General features: G+C 41.8%; 1 protein-coding gene across 2 annotated transcripts in view; it reads left to right on the top strand.

Moving 5' to 3' along the window:
• The window catches only part of lamb2.S (laminin subunit beta 2 S homeolog), a 63,115-nt gene that overhangs the window by 29,802 nt on the left and 16,201 nt on the right, over nucleotides 1–17,112 (top strand). Inside the window, exons 12-22 of one of the 2 annotated variants that reach the window (XM_041561745.1) lie at nucleotides 1,964–2,076; nucleotides 5,483–5,562; nucleotides 6,577–6,712; nucleotides 7,416–7,574; nucleotides 8,007–8,134; nucleotides 8,388–8,508; nucleotides 10,954–11,146; nucleotides 11,947–12,090; nucleotides 14,355–14,586; nucleotides 15,011–15,174; nucleotides 16,777–16,806. In XM_041561745.1, coding sequence (XP_041417679.1) covers nucleotides 1,964–2,076; nucleotides 5,483–5,562; nucleotides 6,577–6,712; nucleotides 7,416–7,574; nucleotides 8,007–8,134; nucleotides 8,388–8,508; nucleotides 10,954–11,146; nucleotides 11,947–12,090; nucleotides 14,355–14,586; nucleotides 15,011–15,174; nucleotides 16,777–16,806 — 1,500 coding nt within the window. The remainder of the gene's footprint in view (nucleotides 1–1,963; nucleotides 2,077–5,482; nucleotides 5,563–6,576; nucleotides 6,713–7,415; nucleotides 7,575–8,006; nucleotides 8,135–8,387; nucleotides 8,509–10,953; nucleotides 11,147–11,946; nucleotides 12,091–14,354; nucleotides 14,587–15,010; nucleotides 15,175–16,776; nucleotides 16,807–17,112) is intronic. The other variant, XM_018261426.2, reaches the window with a different exon arrangement.

Below are 17,112 nucleotides of genomic sequence, written 5' to 3'. Positions count from 1 at the left end.
TAAAGCAAAGGGCAGCGACCCACACAGTCAGATTCAGGGAGATGATCACCCGGCGACAAATCTCCTCTTCTTTGGGGCGACTAATTTCCCCAAACTGCCTTCCCGCCAGCTAGAATGTATATATCGCCGGCGGGATGGCACTCGGAGCACTTCGTCATTTTTGAGATTTTGCATATGGATGAGACCTTGTATTGGCTATGATAAGGGAAACCTGGATAAATAGGACAGATAACTGACTCTCTATAATGCTCTTCACACTGTTACTCTGTCACACAGGAATAAAATGATTATTGGAACATTTACTGTGCTGAAAAGATATCTAAACAATATCTAAAACAAGGGATGTAACATTCCATCTTGGTTGGTTATATTATCTATAAATTGCAGTTGTAGTGTATTTGCAGCTCAGATACAATGTTGTGTGATGTAGAGCAGAAAATCAGAGAGTGTGGGGGTTGGCATGATGCAAATACACATTTGGTATTGAACAACCATAGACCACATGGGCACATGAGCTGGGGGGGTCTTCGGAAGCGGGGGAACTTCGGAAAATGAATCACCGCGTGTGATTAGCACCGGCGATTTTTTCATTTTAGCCGGCGCAGTAATAGGGAAGGCATTTGGGGAGATTGGTCGCTGCAAAAACAAGGCGATTAGTCGCCAGGCGACCAAATCTCCCCAAAACGCTCTGTGTGAACTAACCCTAAGAGTTAGCAATCTGTATGTTTGTTCTTAAGTTGAATTTGTATGTAAGTTGAAACATATACATTTACTTATTAAATGTAGACAGCTGTTTGTCTTAAAGGAGAACTAAACCCTAAAAATGAATAGGGCTAAAAATGTAATATTTTATATACTGAACTTATTGCACGAGGCTAAAGTTTCAGCTTGTCAATAGCAGCAATGATCCAGGACTTCAAACTTGTCACAGGGGGTCACCATCTTGGAAAGTGTCTGTGACACTCACATGCTCAGTGGGCTCTGAGCAGCTGTTGAGAAGCTAAGCTTAGGGCTCGTCACTAATTATCCATCAGAAAATGAGTTTCCCCTGTAATATAAGCTGATGCTACAGGGCTGATTATTAAATTCTGATGCTAATTGCACTGGTTTCTGTGCTGCCATGTAGTAATTATCTGTATTAATTACTAATCAGCCTTATATTGTGACATTTCTATTCTATGTGTACTGTATATTGTGAGTGGGTCCCTAAGCTCAGTAAGTGACAGCAGCACAGAGCATGTGCAGTGAATCAGCAGAAAAGAAGATGGGGAGCTACTGGGGCATCTTTGGAGACACAGATCTTTACTGCTAAAGGGCTGAGGTTGCCTTGGGCTGGTGCAGAAGCACAAAACATCATGTACAACATTTTTAGCTACTTCTTTAGTTAAGCTTTAGTTCTCCTTTAACATAGTATTTATTTGTTATTGGGGCAGGTAGTTTATTAAAGCTAAATGCTAATAAAGGCCAAGCAAACCACAGTATATTACTGTAATAGCCTCTGTTTGCATGTATGAGTTGTATGTAAGTCGGGTGTATATAATTCGAGGACTCCCTTCACACATCATTAGAGTAGGAATGTCTATGCCTCGTCTTCTACTGACCAGATTGCTACAAAGCAGATGCTACTTTATAAAGAGACTCCAACTGTGGACAAGAAACTTATATTGTTTATAATTGTGAACAAACCTAATACAGTGCAGTATTACTCTGTAGGGGTCATTTAGGAAGACCCGTGGCCAATGTACAGGGGCACCAAGCGGAGCAAGATTGAGCCTCTTCTGTCCCAGGTTGGGTACCCTTATCTTTATTATTGGTAACAGTTTATTTATGAACTAATGATCAATAAGGATAAGGATATCATTTCGACTCAGCTTTTGGATTCAGCCAAATATAGAATCGTTCATAAAGGATTTGGGCAGATACAAAACCAAATTCAATAGGGATTGTTATTATTTTGCCATAGGATGCCAGTGTGACCCAAGAGGTACAATCTCGGACGGTGCCCAATGTGACCCAATCAGCGGTGACTGTTTCTGCAAACGCTTTGTGACTGGGCCAACATGTAACCAGTGTCTGGTAAGGCTTGTACCGAAAACTCCAGCACAGAATGCTCAAGCTCTTGAATAACTTAGGCCTTATATACTCAAGAATCATACCCAATATATGTTTGCAGTACAAAAACTGGAGGATGATGGCTGTTCAGTAACTGGTGGGATACATCATTGTACAAGATATCAAGTAAAACCATCTAAAGAATTAGTATTAAGTACAAATGACAATAATCATTATTCTAAAACAGCATGGAACCAACTCCTGCCCCCAAACCAAAATATATACAAATATTTGAATTGACTTTTAACATGATGTAGATATTGATGCTCTGAGATAATTCATCATTTTCCCTTTTTTCTTTTTTTTTATTTACTTTTTTTGCCTTTAATCCGGTTGCTGTGTCTATATATCTATGTTTAGTTGGGAGTCCACACCTGATTTCTATGTATCCCAAGCCATATCCTAAGATATGTGTCCCCAGGTTTTTTCATTGGTAAAAAAATATAATTTTATTTAAAGTTGCATAAAAAGTTTTGATACATACTGACCCCACACGGTCCACCTTACGCGCTTCGTACCCACCGGCACTTAGTCATAGGTCATAGACACCTATGACTAAGTGCTGGTGGGTACGAAACGTGTAAGGAATTTTTTTTCCCCCTCTGAGACAAATTGGAGACGCTTGAGATGTGGTTTTTGCCTTCCTCTGGATCAACTGGCAGGCAGATTAAAAAAAAAAAACAAAAAGGTTGAACTTGATGGACGTGTGTCTTTTTTCAACCTTACTTACTATGTTACTATGTTACTATGTTACTTCTATTAATTGGTTGGGAGGCACTATTTTATTATTATAGAGAAAAGAAATAATTTGTAAAAATTAGAATTATTTAATTAAAATGGAGTATGTGGGAGATGATGGCCTTTCCGCAATTCAGAGCTATCAGTATAAGGGGTTTCCAGATAATGGATCTCACACCTGTATAGAAATAATATTATTCTATATATCAGTTGCCATTAGGCTGTTCCATTCCATGCATGCACCTTGCGAGTCGCTAGAGGAAATGCCATTTCCCAGTGTCTAAGTGTCATTTTCCTGCGCATTCCAGACAGCAGTTACTGTTAACTGGATCTATTCTGGTCATGGACAGCCAGGGAATTTGCTGATGGGCAAAGCGGAAAATCCCCCTCCTGCCTGTTCCCTAAACAGGTCGCTGTGCTGGTAATTTTAAGATTAAACCAAGTGTGTGGTCTATCCAGGCTGAAAACCGCACACAACACATGTTAATCATAATTACAGGGGCCTGTGATGTTTCCAACTGTTAGAAAAGATTCCTGTGAAGGACAAAAATGCAACTACAATGAAATGGGCCAGCACTTTTGTTCTCGTTGTGTATCATGTGCTTCTGTGGTTTGGCCCATTAAACCTCCTCAATAACTGGCACCAAATGCCAACCAGATCTGAGCACAAAGAGACAAAAAAAAACAAGAAACAATTGGGGCTCATTTATAGCATCCTGGGTGCAAAGCGCAAAAAACAGGTCCGATGTGCCCATCTTTTGTGCTTAGAGTTGCCACCTTTTTCCTATATATTTATTTTTAATATTATTATTAATAACATTGGGATCAACCATTATTTTTACCGTCCAGGCCAGTAAAATAGCAGCCAGGTGGCAACCCTATTTGCGCTTGGCAAGCCATTGCCTCTTGTGGAATTGCCAAAAGGCCTCTGAGTTTGGTTTGGAAGCACAGGGACATGTTGTCCAGCAGGGCCGGAACAAGGGACATACCTACCAACATTTTGGAAATAGAAAGAGGGACAAAAAGATTTGCTGTGCAGAGCTCTGTGACATTTTCTGACCATGGCCTTTTTTGTGACCACAACCCCTAATTACCTTGTTTACAAAATCTGGCAGGTTATGAAAGTTTGAACACATTTCTTTGTTTTTTATGTGTTGTTACAGTTTTGCTAATGAAGGTGAATTGCCCTTTAAAGGAGAATTCAACCCCAAATTTAAAAAACCTCTACCCTACATAGACCCCCTCCCTCATCCCCCCCCCAGCCTAGCTGCCCCCCCCCACGGGCAAATGCCCCTAACTCTTTACTTACCCCTCCGTTCACGGGCGCCATCTTCTTCTCTTCGGTAACCTTCAGAATGAGACCGGCGCATGCGCAGTTGTAGCAATTTTCCATTTCGCGACAACTATGCATGCGCCGAAACTCATGAAAATTGCCGAAGCACCGGTCTCGTTCCGAAGATTACCAAATCGGCTGAAGATGGCATTTGTGAACTACGCTGGACAGAATCTGCACTGAGGGGTAAGTGAAGACTTAGGGGTATTTGCCCGGTGGGGCAGCTAGGCTGGGGGGAGAGGAGGGAGGGGGGTCTATGTAGGGTAGGGGGTAGGGAGGTTTTAAATTTAGGGTTTAGTTCTCCTTTAAGCTGCAATCACAGTTTCCCCAAGGACCTGCTCTTCTTAAATTGTTACAATTGTTTCTTCGCTTATCTTAAATTGTTACAAAAGTATCCTGGCCACATATTCTGAGCTCTCTGCCAAAAGTCAATTACGTTTTGGAAACTTTGTATCTTTTTTCAAAGTGCAGGAGATCAAAATGAAAGTTAGGACATTTCAGTAACGGGTTGAGCTGTCAAAATCGTGACTGTCCCCGGAAAAACAGGACAGTTGGGAGGTATGAAGGGGTAGGCAGGGTAATCAGGTGCCTAGGGTGCAACTTGAGAGGGGATGCAATTTCACAGGGGGAAAAAGACTGCAACGTTCCTTCTACTCCTACGCCCTCTGTCTGCATGGAGCAGAGCAGGTCTGGAAGGTTGGAGCCAAATTTGACTTTTTGGATGGATTGTGGGCCCAGGACCTTCTGCACCATTTCTGTTAATACCAAGACTGGCTTGACTCCCACTCCCTAAAAATGTTAGTTTGAATAAGTACAGTTATAAACAAATGACACCCCATAAACTATTAGAGAACTGATGTTTTTCTGTTCAGGGCTTGCCTTTATATGCTGAAAAGCAGGATGATTGATGAATCAGAAAATTCCCTGTGCCCTTTGCCTGAAATATTCCATGAGGCTGAGCCAGTCTGGGGTAATTGTTAGATAGAGTTAAGATGGCCATAGACTCCAAGATCCGCTCGTTTGGCGACATCACCAAACGAGCGGATCTTTCCCCGATATGCCAGTAAACTGCATGGCTATATCGGGGGTAATTCGAACGTTCGGCCGTATGGCCAGATATCGATCGGGATGACCCGTTGGAAGCCCCCATACACAGGCAGATAAGCTGTCAAATCGGTCCAAACGACCGATATCGGCAGCTTTATCTGCCCGTGTATGGCCACCATTACACTTGATTAGCATTATCTGTCCCCTATCAGCACCAGGCCGTTCCTCACATCTTTCTCTTTATCTTTATAGCCAGAATTTTGGGCCCTCAGCAATGACCTCCATGGGTGCAGATCCTGTGACTGTGACGTTGGCGGGGCCTGGGATAACCAGTAAGTGCACTTCCTACATGAGCTTTATTTGGACTGAGTATTACATTCTGATCTGATGCCTGGAAATTGTGCATCTGGGTGCTGGGCTGGCGGGGCCCGCCAGTGACGGGGGCCCATCAGGTTTTTTCCCGGTGTCCCGCAGGCCCTGTCCAACCCTGCTTGGGGGGCTACAGGTATAAATGTCGGATAGGGATGCACTGAATCAATTATCCGAACCTTAATTTGCAAGTGCCCCTGGCACTTGCGGGCCCCGCCAGCCCAGCACCCAGATGCGCAATTTCCACACTCCTTCCTGCCATGCCCACCTGAAAAACGTAATACGAGTGAAAGCGCGGCAGGGAGGGCCAGGTTGGATCCAGAGAAGGGCCCTGGACAGCAGCTCCAGTGGGCCCCGGGCACCCCAGTGAACCCTGCCCGCAAGAGATATAATGGTGTCAATTAGCTAACAAAGCATCACATACAAAGGAAGGGATTGCATATGCAAATTAGGGATGGGAAGGGGAAATTTTTTTTACTTCCTTGTTTTGTCATGCGGTTTCCCTCCCCGCCCCTAATTTGCATATGCAAATTAGGATTCTGTTCAGACGGGCGGAAGGATTTGGCTAAATCCAAATCCTGCTGAAAAAGGCCGAATCCCGAACCGAATCCTGGATTAGGTGCATCCCTAATTTCGGAATAGTAATCCACAGCAGCCAACAAGAGCTGCTTAGTTGCTTTGGTTTTCTACTCTAGACTAAATTCATGTCTATAACTAGTAACTACAGATGAAGCAGACCCTGCAGGTGCAGGGGGGCCCAGGAGGTATAGGGGCCCCATTCATATACAATTTCATTAAATATTTGTAAAACAAGTCAACCTCTAAACATTTTGGGAGCCTGATAAAGAATTTGCTGTGGGGCCCAGTAATATCTAGTTTCACCATTGTTCATGTTCTGTAAAGTTCTGCCACTGTACCCACTGATCGTCTTGTCTGTGCCAGTTCCAGAATAAAGTGATGTCTTTCCCCCTTCTCAGCTGTGCTACAGAGACTGGTCAGTGTCGGTGCCGGAGTCATATGGTTGGCAGGCAATGTAACCAGGTGAAATCAGGCTACTACCGCATACACCTGGATCACTACACGTACGAGGCTGAATCTGCTTTGCATCGACAGGTACAAATGCACTTGCTGTCTGTTAATGGGCCCTATTATCCTAGCCATGTAGTCTTTTGGAAACTGGGCAGGCTCAGATTTCTGATTTGGATGCCCCTAGGCCAGAGGGTCCTGAGACTGGTCCTTGTGCCTCCCCACCTCCAAGAGTGTGCATGTGCAGGTTTCCACCAGAATACTGGGGATTAGGTGTGCAGCAGATTTAATAAGTAGTGATGGACGAATCTGACCCATTTCAGTTCACCGAAAATTCGCGAAATAGCAAAAATTCACCGAAATGCATTGAAGACTATGGGCCACAAGTTTTTGAGGTTTTTCAACTCATTAGAGTCTATGGGCATCATTTTAGCGGAGAAACTTGGCGAAAATTTTCACTCATCGCTATTAAAGAGCAGTTAAATCTCCTGTGCGTTCCCAGTGCTTCTGAAATAATAGAATTCAGCTGGGCTGCATGACACCTCTAAAATCTTGCCACCCTAGGCCCGGGCCTTTGTGGACCAAAAACGTGGGTCTGCAGGTGGAGAATACTGAAGATATAGGTAGACTTAAATGGTCCAGATCAGCAACATTGCCATTTCTATGGTGTTGCACTTCTCCCCGTGACCCCTTTTATCATCCCCTGCAGCCAAGGAATTTACCTTGTAATACCAGTAGGAGGCAGTATTGCACATTCCCTGACCACCGCCTGTCTCAATGTCTTGCTCAGGGATGTTCAGTGTTGGAGAGGGAACGTCCTCTTGGTCGTCCGGCCACATGGACTGGTCCTGGATTTGCCCTGGTTCCAGAGGGTGGAATACTCGAGTTCCAGATCAGCAACGTTCCCTATTCTATGGAGTATGATGTCATCATACGCTACGAACCCCAGGTAAGGATCAGTAGATTTGGCGAAGAAGTACGGGGTGAATTGCTGAAGCACAATATGATTTATCAGTAACTTTAGAATGTATTGGCACAATTGTGTTTTATATTTCCAACCACAAATACACAACATGTGCTTCAGAAAACACGTTTGGAGAACATACAGTACATAACTCATTCTGCTCTGCCCTGGAGCACATTACAAAGAACTGGCCCACTGAGTGCAGCCAATGAGAAATTTATCCTTAAAGCTATTAAATTGGATGAAGGCAGAATTTCAGAATATAGGGTACCTTGGCTATATGCTCCTCTCTGTTGGGGGCTATAATCTCTCCAACGTGCTACTGAAGCATGTCAGACCCTTCAAAATGATTGATGGGAGTCTGTAGACTTCAATACAACACTGGTCTTTTGCTTCATGTGTGTTTGTTTCTGCCAGCTTTCAGCAACATGGGAACAAGTCAAAATATCTGTAATTAGACCAGGTCCTATCCCAACGAGCAGCCCATGTGGTAATACCATCCCAGCTGATGATCTGATGGTGGCATCTCTACCCCCTGGCACAAGGTTGGTGAAATGAGTACAAGCACACCCATAATGAGGGTTAGGGTAGTGTTAGGCCGAGAGGGCCCCTAGTTCCACTGGACCCCCCTAGGGGGAAAATATGACTACAAGTATAAATGATATATTATATTGTACAACAGTTAAATTCTGTATTTTCTGTATTTTTTTCTGTATTTTTTGGGAATATAAAGTCAATTTATCTGGAAATAAATCAAATTTGGCCCAATATCTTTACTTTCCGATGTTTCCTTTATAGGCATGTAGTCTTGCCTCAGCCGGTTTGTCTGGAACATGGAGTCAGTTATACTATTCGACTGGAGTTCAGCAGATACAGTTTGAGAGAAAGGGTACCTGGAGCCAGTATATTAGTCGATTCGGTAAGTGAACCCCAGCTTTTAATTTCTTATAATAATATGGCATCAGAATTAACCAGCTAATGCCCTGTGTGCTTCACTGTACTGATCATGTGAGGGGAGGGCATCCATACTCTTTGAAGATAACTGTATTTTGGGTATTAGGTCCATATCCCCCCTCTTCCTGAGGGTTTTACAATAAGCTTTATGAAAAATATATATATGTTATAGCTCACCCCAGTCTTAGTCTCTCTTTCATCTCTGTGTTCTCCAAAGTGTAAGGGCATGTCAGATTCGGGGAGATTAGTCGCCCCAACTGCCTCCCCTGACTTCCTGTCGGCTAGAATGTAAATTGCCGACGGGATGGCACTCGGAGCGCTTCGTTTTCCATTGTGAGGCAACTTTGGGCGACTTTGGGCGACTTCCGAAAACAAAGTGTTCCAAGTGCCATCCAGCCTGTGATTTTCATTCTAGCCGGCAGGGGAGGCAGTGTGGGGAGATTAGTCGCCCGGAAGAAGAGGAGATTTGTCGTTGGGCAACTTATCTCCCTGAATCTGCTTGTGTGTCTCTGCCCTTAGGCTAAGTAAGAGGCAGAATTACTGTCTGGAGGTGGGGTTGAGTTCTTGGAGAACTGATATTAAAGGATAAGTTTACCTTTAAAATAAGTGAATTCAAAATTGACAAGAGTGCAATTCTGAGCACCAGGCAGCTGTTATCTTGTGTTAGGGAGCTGTTATCTGTCCCGTTTTGCTTCGTCTAAAAATTCACCCAATTCGAGCAATTCTGGTTACCTTCCCATTGTTCTTTTGTTTGGCTGCTGGGGGGGAAAAGGGAGGGGGTGATATCACTCCAATTTGCAGTACAGCAGTAAAGAGTGATTGAAGTTTATCAGAGCACAAGTCACATGACTTGGGGCAGCTGGGAAATTGACAATATGTCTAGCCCCATGTCAGATTTCAAAATTGAATATAAAAAATCTGTTTGCTCTTTTGAGAAATGGATTTCAGTGCAGAATTCTGCTTGAGCAGCACTATTAACTGATGAATTTTGAAAAAAAGATTTTTTACCATGACAGTATCCCTTTAAGGAATATATATATATACTGTTATATATAAATGAATTTTGTTACAACAGTGCCACCTGCTGGTCAGGATTGTTCTCATGCACCCCCTTAGTAGGGAATTCTAATATTTTTCCTAACCAGAGGAACATCAGATTATTTTTTTGTGACAAATTTCTCGGATTGGGTCACAGGCAGAAACAGACCAGCAGGTAGCGGCTTTGTAACAAAATTCATTCATATAAACAGTTCATATTTCCCTTAAAGTAATATTGATACGGTAGTAGCTTTGCTAATGGACTACTGCCCCATTCAAATAGAAACATTGGAATCGGACAGGTATTTAGCAAATTTTATGGCAAAATTATAAATAGCATGCAATGACAATGTTAAAAAATGTAAAAACAAATAAAAAAAAAGGTTTAATTTATGGTGTGTCCTGCTGAGGCCCATTTATAAACACAGGACAAATTTGCACCTGGGCAGTAACCTATGGCAACCAATCATTTTTTCATTGTTCTAACTGCAGGAGGCTGAATAAAGCCAGCTACTGATTAGTTGCCATCGGTTACTGCCCAGATGCAAATTTGCCCAGTGTTTATAAATGGGCTTCACACCAGAGATTAAACCGTTTATTTTTTTTACATTTTAACATTGTCTTGGATCTTGGAATCTTAAAAAAATGCAAATTGCAAAAGTGTTTAGAATTTAACATTCACTTATCTTGAAAGATCACTTATTCTTTAAAAATCCTGGCCTATCAGAAATGAGCAAAGCTGATCAAAGTCCTGATCTTCTGACCCTCCCTGCAGTTTGAAGTTTGAGGTCTGTGTTGGGCTACATAGCAATTACTGTATATTATTATTTTTCAGAACCCCAATGCTGCTGTTAGTTTACAGGTGTCTGTATCACTCTAGAACCAGCCCTGCAAGTCAGCATAACTTAACTTAGAACCAGGGGAGATTTTGGGGCTGCGGCCCCCGCCTCTCCCGTTAAAAAACAGCGTTGGAGCGGGTCAAAGGGGGTAGCATCGCTAGTGTATTAAGCGAAATTGCTCGAATTGAGTGAATTTTTCGACGAAGCAGAACGGGACAAATTCGCCCATCACTATTGGGGAGCAACACAAGCATGAAAAAGTCCCTTGGGGTGCCAAATAAGGGCTGTGATTGGCTTTTGGTAGCCCCTATATGGAATAGCAGCCGATAGGTGACTCTGCTTGGCACTATACTTAGTTTTTATGCAATTAAAACTCGCTTACAAGACTGGGATTTAAAAATAAGCACCTGCTTTGGGAACACTGAGAGCAACATGCAAGGGATTGGAGAACAACATGTTGCTCACGAGCTACTGGTTGGGGATCACTGCCATAGAGGATCTATTGGTTAAATTGTTTGCTTTTTTGCCCATAGCTGGTGCTGGTTCCCAGATATGCGGCCATGGAAATGTTTATAGCTGGGGACCCCGCATCAATACAACGCAAGGACACATTTGAGAGTTACCGCTGCCACAGCAACAGTGGAAATGTGATAAAGTCACCTACTACCGAGGAGTGCACCGGTCTCATCACAAGCATGTCGGCCATTATTCATGATGGAGCCCTGCGTAAGTTTATGATTGAAGGGATAATCGACTAAGTCAAAAAAAAGGTTATGGAAGATATCTCATAGTACAAGTTGATCCAGGGACTAGTCCAATTGCCATTTTGGAGTCAGGAAGGAATTTTTCCCCCTCTGATGCAAATTGGAGAGGCTTCAAATGGGTTTGTTTTGCCTTCCTCTGAATCAACTGGCAGTTAGGCAGGTTAAAATAGAGTTAAAAGGTTGAACTTGATGGATGTGTCTTTATGTTTATGTTAAAAGACTGCAGGATTTGGATCAGAAATATGCATATGCTGTAAGGGCTCTAATTGCCCTTCAAGGGGCTGTATTTATTGGGCACATGTAGGTATCTGTGCTCTATTTTGGATGAATCCATTGGGACAAATTTGCCATATGAAGGATAGGCTAGTTAGCTCGCCTACCTATGACTTGGTATATAAGTACGGGTATGGGACCTGTTATCCAGAATTTTAGGGACTTGGGGTTTGTAGGAAAATGGATCTTTCCTTAATTTGGATCTTTATATCTTAACTCGACTAGAACATCATGTAAAAATTAAATAAACCCAATAGGCAGGTTTACTTATTGGGATTAATTATATCTTAGTTGGGATCAAGTACAAGCTACTATTTTATTACTAAAGAGAAAAAAGAAATCATTTTTAAAATTTTGAATTATTTGGATATAATGGAGTCTATGGGAGATGGCCTTTCCATAATTCGGATAACGGAATTCCGGATAACGGATCCCATACAGGGGGTCCATTGGTGTTTTTATGACATGTATTAATGTCTCATTCTCCAGCCTGCAGCTGTGACCCACAGGGATCTCTGAGCTCAGAATGTGACCCCAATGGTGGTCAGTGTCAGTGTAAGACTGGCCTCATTGGGCAGCGCTGTGACCGATGTGCACCAGGAACTTATGGATTTGGGCCAACCGGATGCAGAGGTAGCTTAATACTAAAACATTTGTTGTGTAGTTCTATCCTTTCATTCTGTTTATTGGAATTGCCATCAGAAGTCTTAAAAGGTTTGTTCACCTTTGAGTTAACTTTTAGTATGGTGATATTTGGAGACTATTTGCAATTGGTTTTCTTTTTTTTTTATTATTTGTGGATATTACGCTTTTTATTCCGCAGCTCTCCAGTTTGCATTTTCAGCAATCTGGTTACTAGGGGCCAAGTTACGCTTAGCAACCATGCCTTGATTAGAATAAGAGACTGGGATAAGATTAGAAGAGGGCTTGAGTAGCAAGATGAGCAATAAACAGTACCAACAAGAATACATGTGTTGCCCTACAGAGCATTTGAAAGCTGCAAAAAGTCAGAAGAAGAAGGCAAATAATTCAAAGACTATAAAAAATAAATAATGAAGACCAAATGATAAGTTGCTTAGAATTAGCCATTCAATAACATACTTAAAGTGAACTTAAAGATGAACCACCCCTTTATCATCATCATCATTTATAATTATAAAGTCAAGGACATTTATCTATATACTGTAAACTGTTACTAGTGCATGCAAACACTGAGTGCAGACCCTCAGATCTAAGTGAACCCTTGAGTTAAGAAGAATATAGAAGAATACAGATGCATAACACATTGCTCTTCCCTCAAAATGCAGTGGAAATAGCCATGCTATCCTCTGAATGTGGTGTTACAGCAATTGTGAGCCCATTAATGCTCCAAGACCCCCATTGAGCCCTTTCATCCTACATACTAGAGTTGAGGAATACAGGATGAGAACAAGAAACTGATGGCTACTAGGTGGGCTCTAGAGGTCACAGAGGCCTCCAGTAACACCAATAATCTCATAAATAGATATACAGATTAATAGGGTGGAACTCATTAACCAACCTGCATGTTAGTTAAAAGGATGGTTCACCTTTAAAGGAGAAGTAAAGTCTTCGTGCACTAGGCACCCCCAAGTGAATGTATTGACTTACCTGAAACCCCGGGCCGGTGCTCCTATCAGCGGAAAACTGCACCGGCCCAGGGTTATACCAGTGAGCACCACGGAGTGATCCTCTTCCGGCTTCTTCTTTCTTCTCGCATCTGAGCATGTGCATTACAGTAAAAGCTGAACTTTAACTAAAAAGTCGGCACCGGCCCGGGGTTTCAGGTAAGTCAATACATTCGGTTAGCGACTTCCTTCTCCTTTAAGGTAACTTTTAATATGTTATCGAATGACCAATTCTAAGCAACTTTTCAAGTGGTTTTCATTATTTATTTATTAGAGTTTTATAATTATTTGCATTTTTCTTCGCTTTCAAATGGGCGTCACTGACTCCTTCTAAAAAATAAATGCTCTGTAAGGCTACAAATGTATTGCTATTGCAAATTTTTGGTCTTTTTATTCAGGCCACTCCTATTCATATTCCAGCCTTTTATTCAAATCAATTGAATTTGGACCCTAATTACCAGATTGCTTAAAATGCAAATTGAATAAAATAAATTTGAATAAAAAGCTAAATAACTCAAAAGTCTTAAATAATAAAAAAAATGAAAACCAATTGCAAATTGTCTCAGAATATCACTCTCTACATCATACGAAAAGTTAACGCAAAGGTGAACAACCCTTTAATACACAATAGTCATTAGAAAATTAGATTTTTGGTGCAATTTACTTTTGGTGCAATTTAAGAGGCCGATTCACTAAATTCGAGTGAAGGATTCGAAGTAAAAAAACTTCGAATTTCGAAGTATTTTTTGGTCTACTTCGACCATCGAATGGGCTACTTCGACCTTCGACTACGACTTCGAATCGAAGGATTCGAACTATTCGACCATTCGATAGTCGAAGTACTGTTTCTTTAAAAAAAACTTCGACCCCCTAGTTCGGCAGCTAAAAGCTACCGAAGTCAATGTTAGTCTATGGGGACCTTCCCCATAGGCTTTCCTAAGTTTTTTTGATCGATGGATATTCCTTCGATCGTTGGATTAAAATCCTTCGAATCGTTCGATTCGAAGGATTTTATCGTTCGATCGAAGGAATAATCCTTCGATCGTACGACCGCAGAATTTGCGCTAAATCCTTCGACTTCGATATTCGAAGTCGAAGGATTTCAATTCCTAGTCGAATATCGAGGGTTAATTAACCCTCGATATTCGACCCTTAATGAATCAGCCCTTAAATGTCCAAAATTTTAGAGCCAGATTAGCTCAAACAGAGAAATGGATTAAGGTTATGATTTTACCTTTCTTGTGCTTTTAGAATGTGAGTGCAATAAAGAGGGATCCAGTCACAACTTCTGTGACCCGCACACCGGGCAGTGTCCTTGTCGGCCTGGGGCATTCAGTTCCAGGTGCGACCGCTGCCAGCCTGGTCACTGGGGCTTCCCAAACTGTCGGCAATGTCAGTGCAACGGTCATTCAGAAGAGTGCGACCAGAGAACAGGGGCATGTCTAACCTGCCGAGACCACAGCACTGGTGACAGATGTGAGAGGTGGGTTTACTGTCAGAGACAACAGTGCATTTTTATACGATGTTTTTTGCACCTATAAGAATACGATGAGACTTATACAGTATATAATATGTCACTTGTTTTCTGTTCTATTTCCTTAATTTGCCTTTTTTAAGACTCAACTTTTTTTATACCTCACATTGCCCTCCTATTGTTTTATAACCCCCGTACAAGAAGCAAGCAAGGGGTGCGACCCTGATGTAACTGGGGCTTGATCAGCTGATTGTGGTCAATAATGGAATGCTCCAGACTCAGCATTAGACAGGGGACCCTCGTTTTATTAGGCTGTACAGCAAAATTATCAAATCATGTAATAAATAGTTGAATGTACAAAAACCCAACTGCACACCATATACAAATATATATTTTTAATCCAGTCATTTCCCATCTAATACTTTGCCAACAGATGCATTGCAGGCTTTTTTGGAAACCCAGTACGGGGCTCAGGGGATCACTGTCGTCCCTGCCCCTGCCCTGAGGGGCCCAACAGTGGGCGACATTTCGCAGCATCGTGTCATCAAGACCCCCGTTCAAGACAAGTCATCTGCAACTGCAAACAGGGTTACTCAGGTGGGGGCTACAGTCTTTTTACTTACTCTAGTCACTTTCTTTTGGAAACTGTTCTGATCTATTCCAATATATGAACACACCAGGAACAACCAGAGATAAACACAGTACTGACAATCAGAGCTTAAGGAACATAGTGAATATATATACGCTGGTGCCTAAATGTGGCAACCATAAAGATACATTGTGATCACTTGTGGTTGGATATCCTACCCTGGCACCCAACTAACAACCCTATAGTTCACATAAAGGCTCATCTAAAACACCCTATGTCTGTTTCTGCTGGGTTGGACCTATCCAGCTAATATTCATTTATGGACAGTTATTAAAGAATCTCCCCCTCTGCAAAGTCATCAGGCAGTGATGTAAATGACGTGCCTGCTATTGACCTGCACATAGTTTGTTGACTGGTGCACCACTGTAAAGAAGGGATCTCTAGTCCTGCTCACTCACCATTATCAGAAACCTAATATATTGGTATCTATAATGTAATACGTATACAGTAATCTGTGACATAGTACTGTATGTGAATTATCACTAACGTCCATATAGGACAGATAAAAGAAATCTGACGGGCATAGATAGGTCATTCCTCAGCATCAACTTGTGTGCCATAGAATGTAGACAGATATATATCTCTAACATAACAAACACCCATAATAGACCTATACTGTAAAGGTGGCCATAGATGTTAAAGGGGAACTATCGCGAAAATGAACATTTTATATAAGCTTCATCATACTGAAATAATAAACTTTCTAAATACAATCAATTGAATATTCTGTACTGTTTCTGAAATAATCAAATTTATCTTCACTATCCCTCTCTCAGCATCTGCTGAGTTCTCTCATCTTGCAGCAGTTGGGTGTCAGATAATTATTGACAGTTAGATCCAATATATCTTATAGGGGGTGGGGCTTCTTTTGCCTAGAAGATGTATTTAAGCTCACTTTATTAAAATCAATAACATTTATTTGAATGAGCTCTAATTCATCTGCTAATTGATAATTCTATCAGTTAAGGATAGAAAAATCTTACAGTCTATGGTGAACTTAAATGATGCATTCAAGTAGAATTTTGACCACTGCAGACCATAATGGAGAGATCTTCAGACTTTTTCAAGTTCCTCTTGGAGTTACAGCCTTTGTCTAGAGTGCCCCTTAACAAGGTTACAGATATAAGGAAACGTAATTCCAAGAATATCTAGGGCAGAAAATATGGGTTCATATGGGTTCATCCCAAAACCTTAAATCACCTTCAAGCTGGGCTTTCCATTGCATCTAGGAGAGCAAATAGGCATTCTCCCAAAATCACACCCCAACTGGCATTCAGACTGAGCCCACCCTAATGCTCCAGCCATTTCCATGGCCCAACGAAGGAACAAAACTAACTACCGGTGACTCTTATTTATTCCTCCTACTTTCAGGTTTGTAGGTGTCCAAAAAAAGACATATTACTTACATATGACATATATATCCCCATCTATCTGTCTGTCTTTCAAACAATCCAGTTAAAATCACCCTTTTAGGAATGGAGATGCCACTGCTAGCTCTGGCTCCTGTTCTAAACATGATGTACTATGTATTTTACAATTTCTCTTCCCAGGATTGGTAAAAAGGGCGATGAGTTTACGGCGTGAGTAATTGGTTTCTTGGCCTTTCTCCCTCTCATGCATGGCTTCACCCTCTTTTATGCTTCTCAACAAATGTCAACCACATCCCTAAGCAGGGGATACTTTAGAGACAAAATGGGTCTGTAATTTGGCAAATGGATCTAATTCTGTTTTTAGTTCCATGCATAGGTAGGTGGGACAGTGGGACAGAGCCCATGTTTGCAACAAGACTACAAAACAATACCGAAATACTTGCAGCATTGGGTTCCTACTGTGAAGAGCCCCTTACATTATGCAGCTAGGTTTATATTATTACTTTTTTAACAGTC

Source organism: Xenopus laevis, chromosome 4S, assembly GCF_017654675.1.
Source record: "Xenopus laevis strain J_2021 chromosome 4S, Xenopus_laevis_v10.1, whole genome shotgun sequence".
Lineage (NCBI taxonomy): Eukaryota > Metazoa > Chordata > Amphibia > Anura > Pipidae > Xenopus > Xenopus laevis.
Note: the sequence above shows the minus strand (reverse complement) of the source record. Positions and strands in the feature narration are given on the sequence as shown.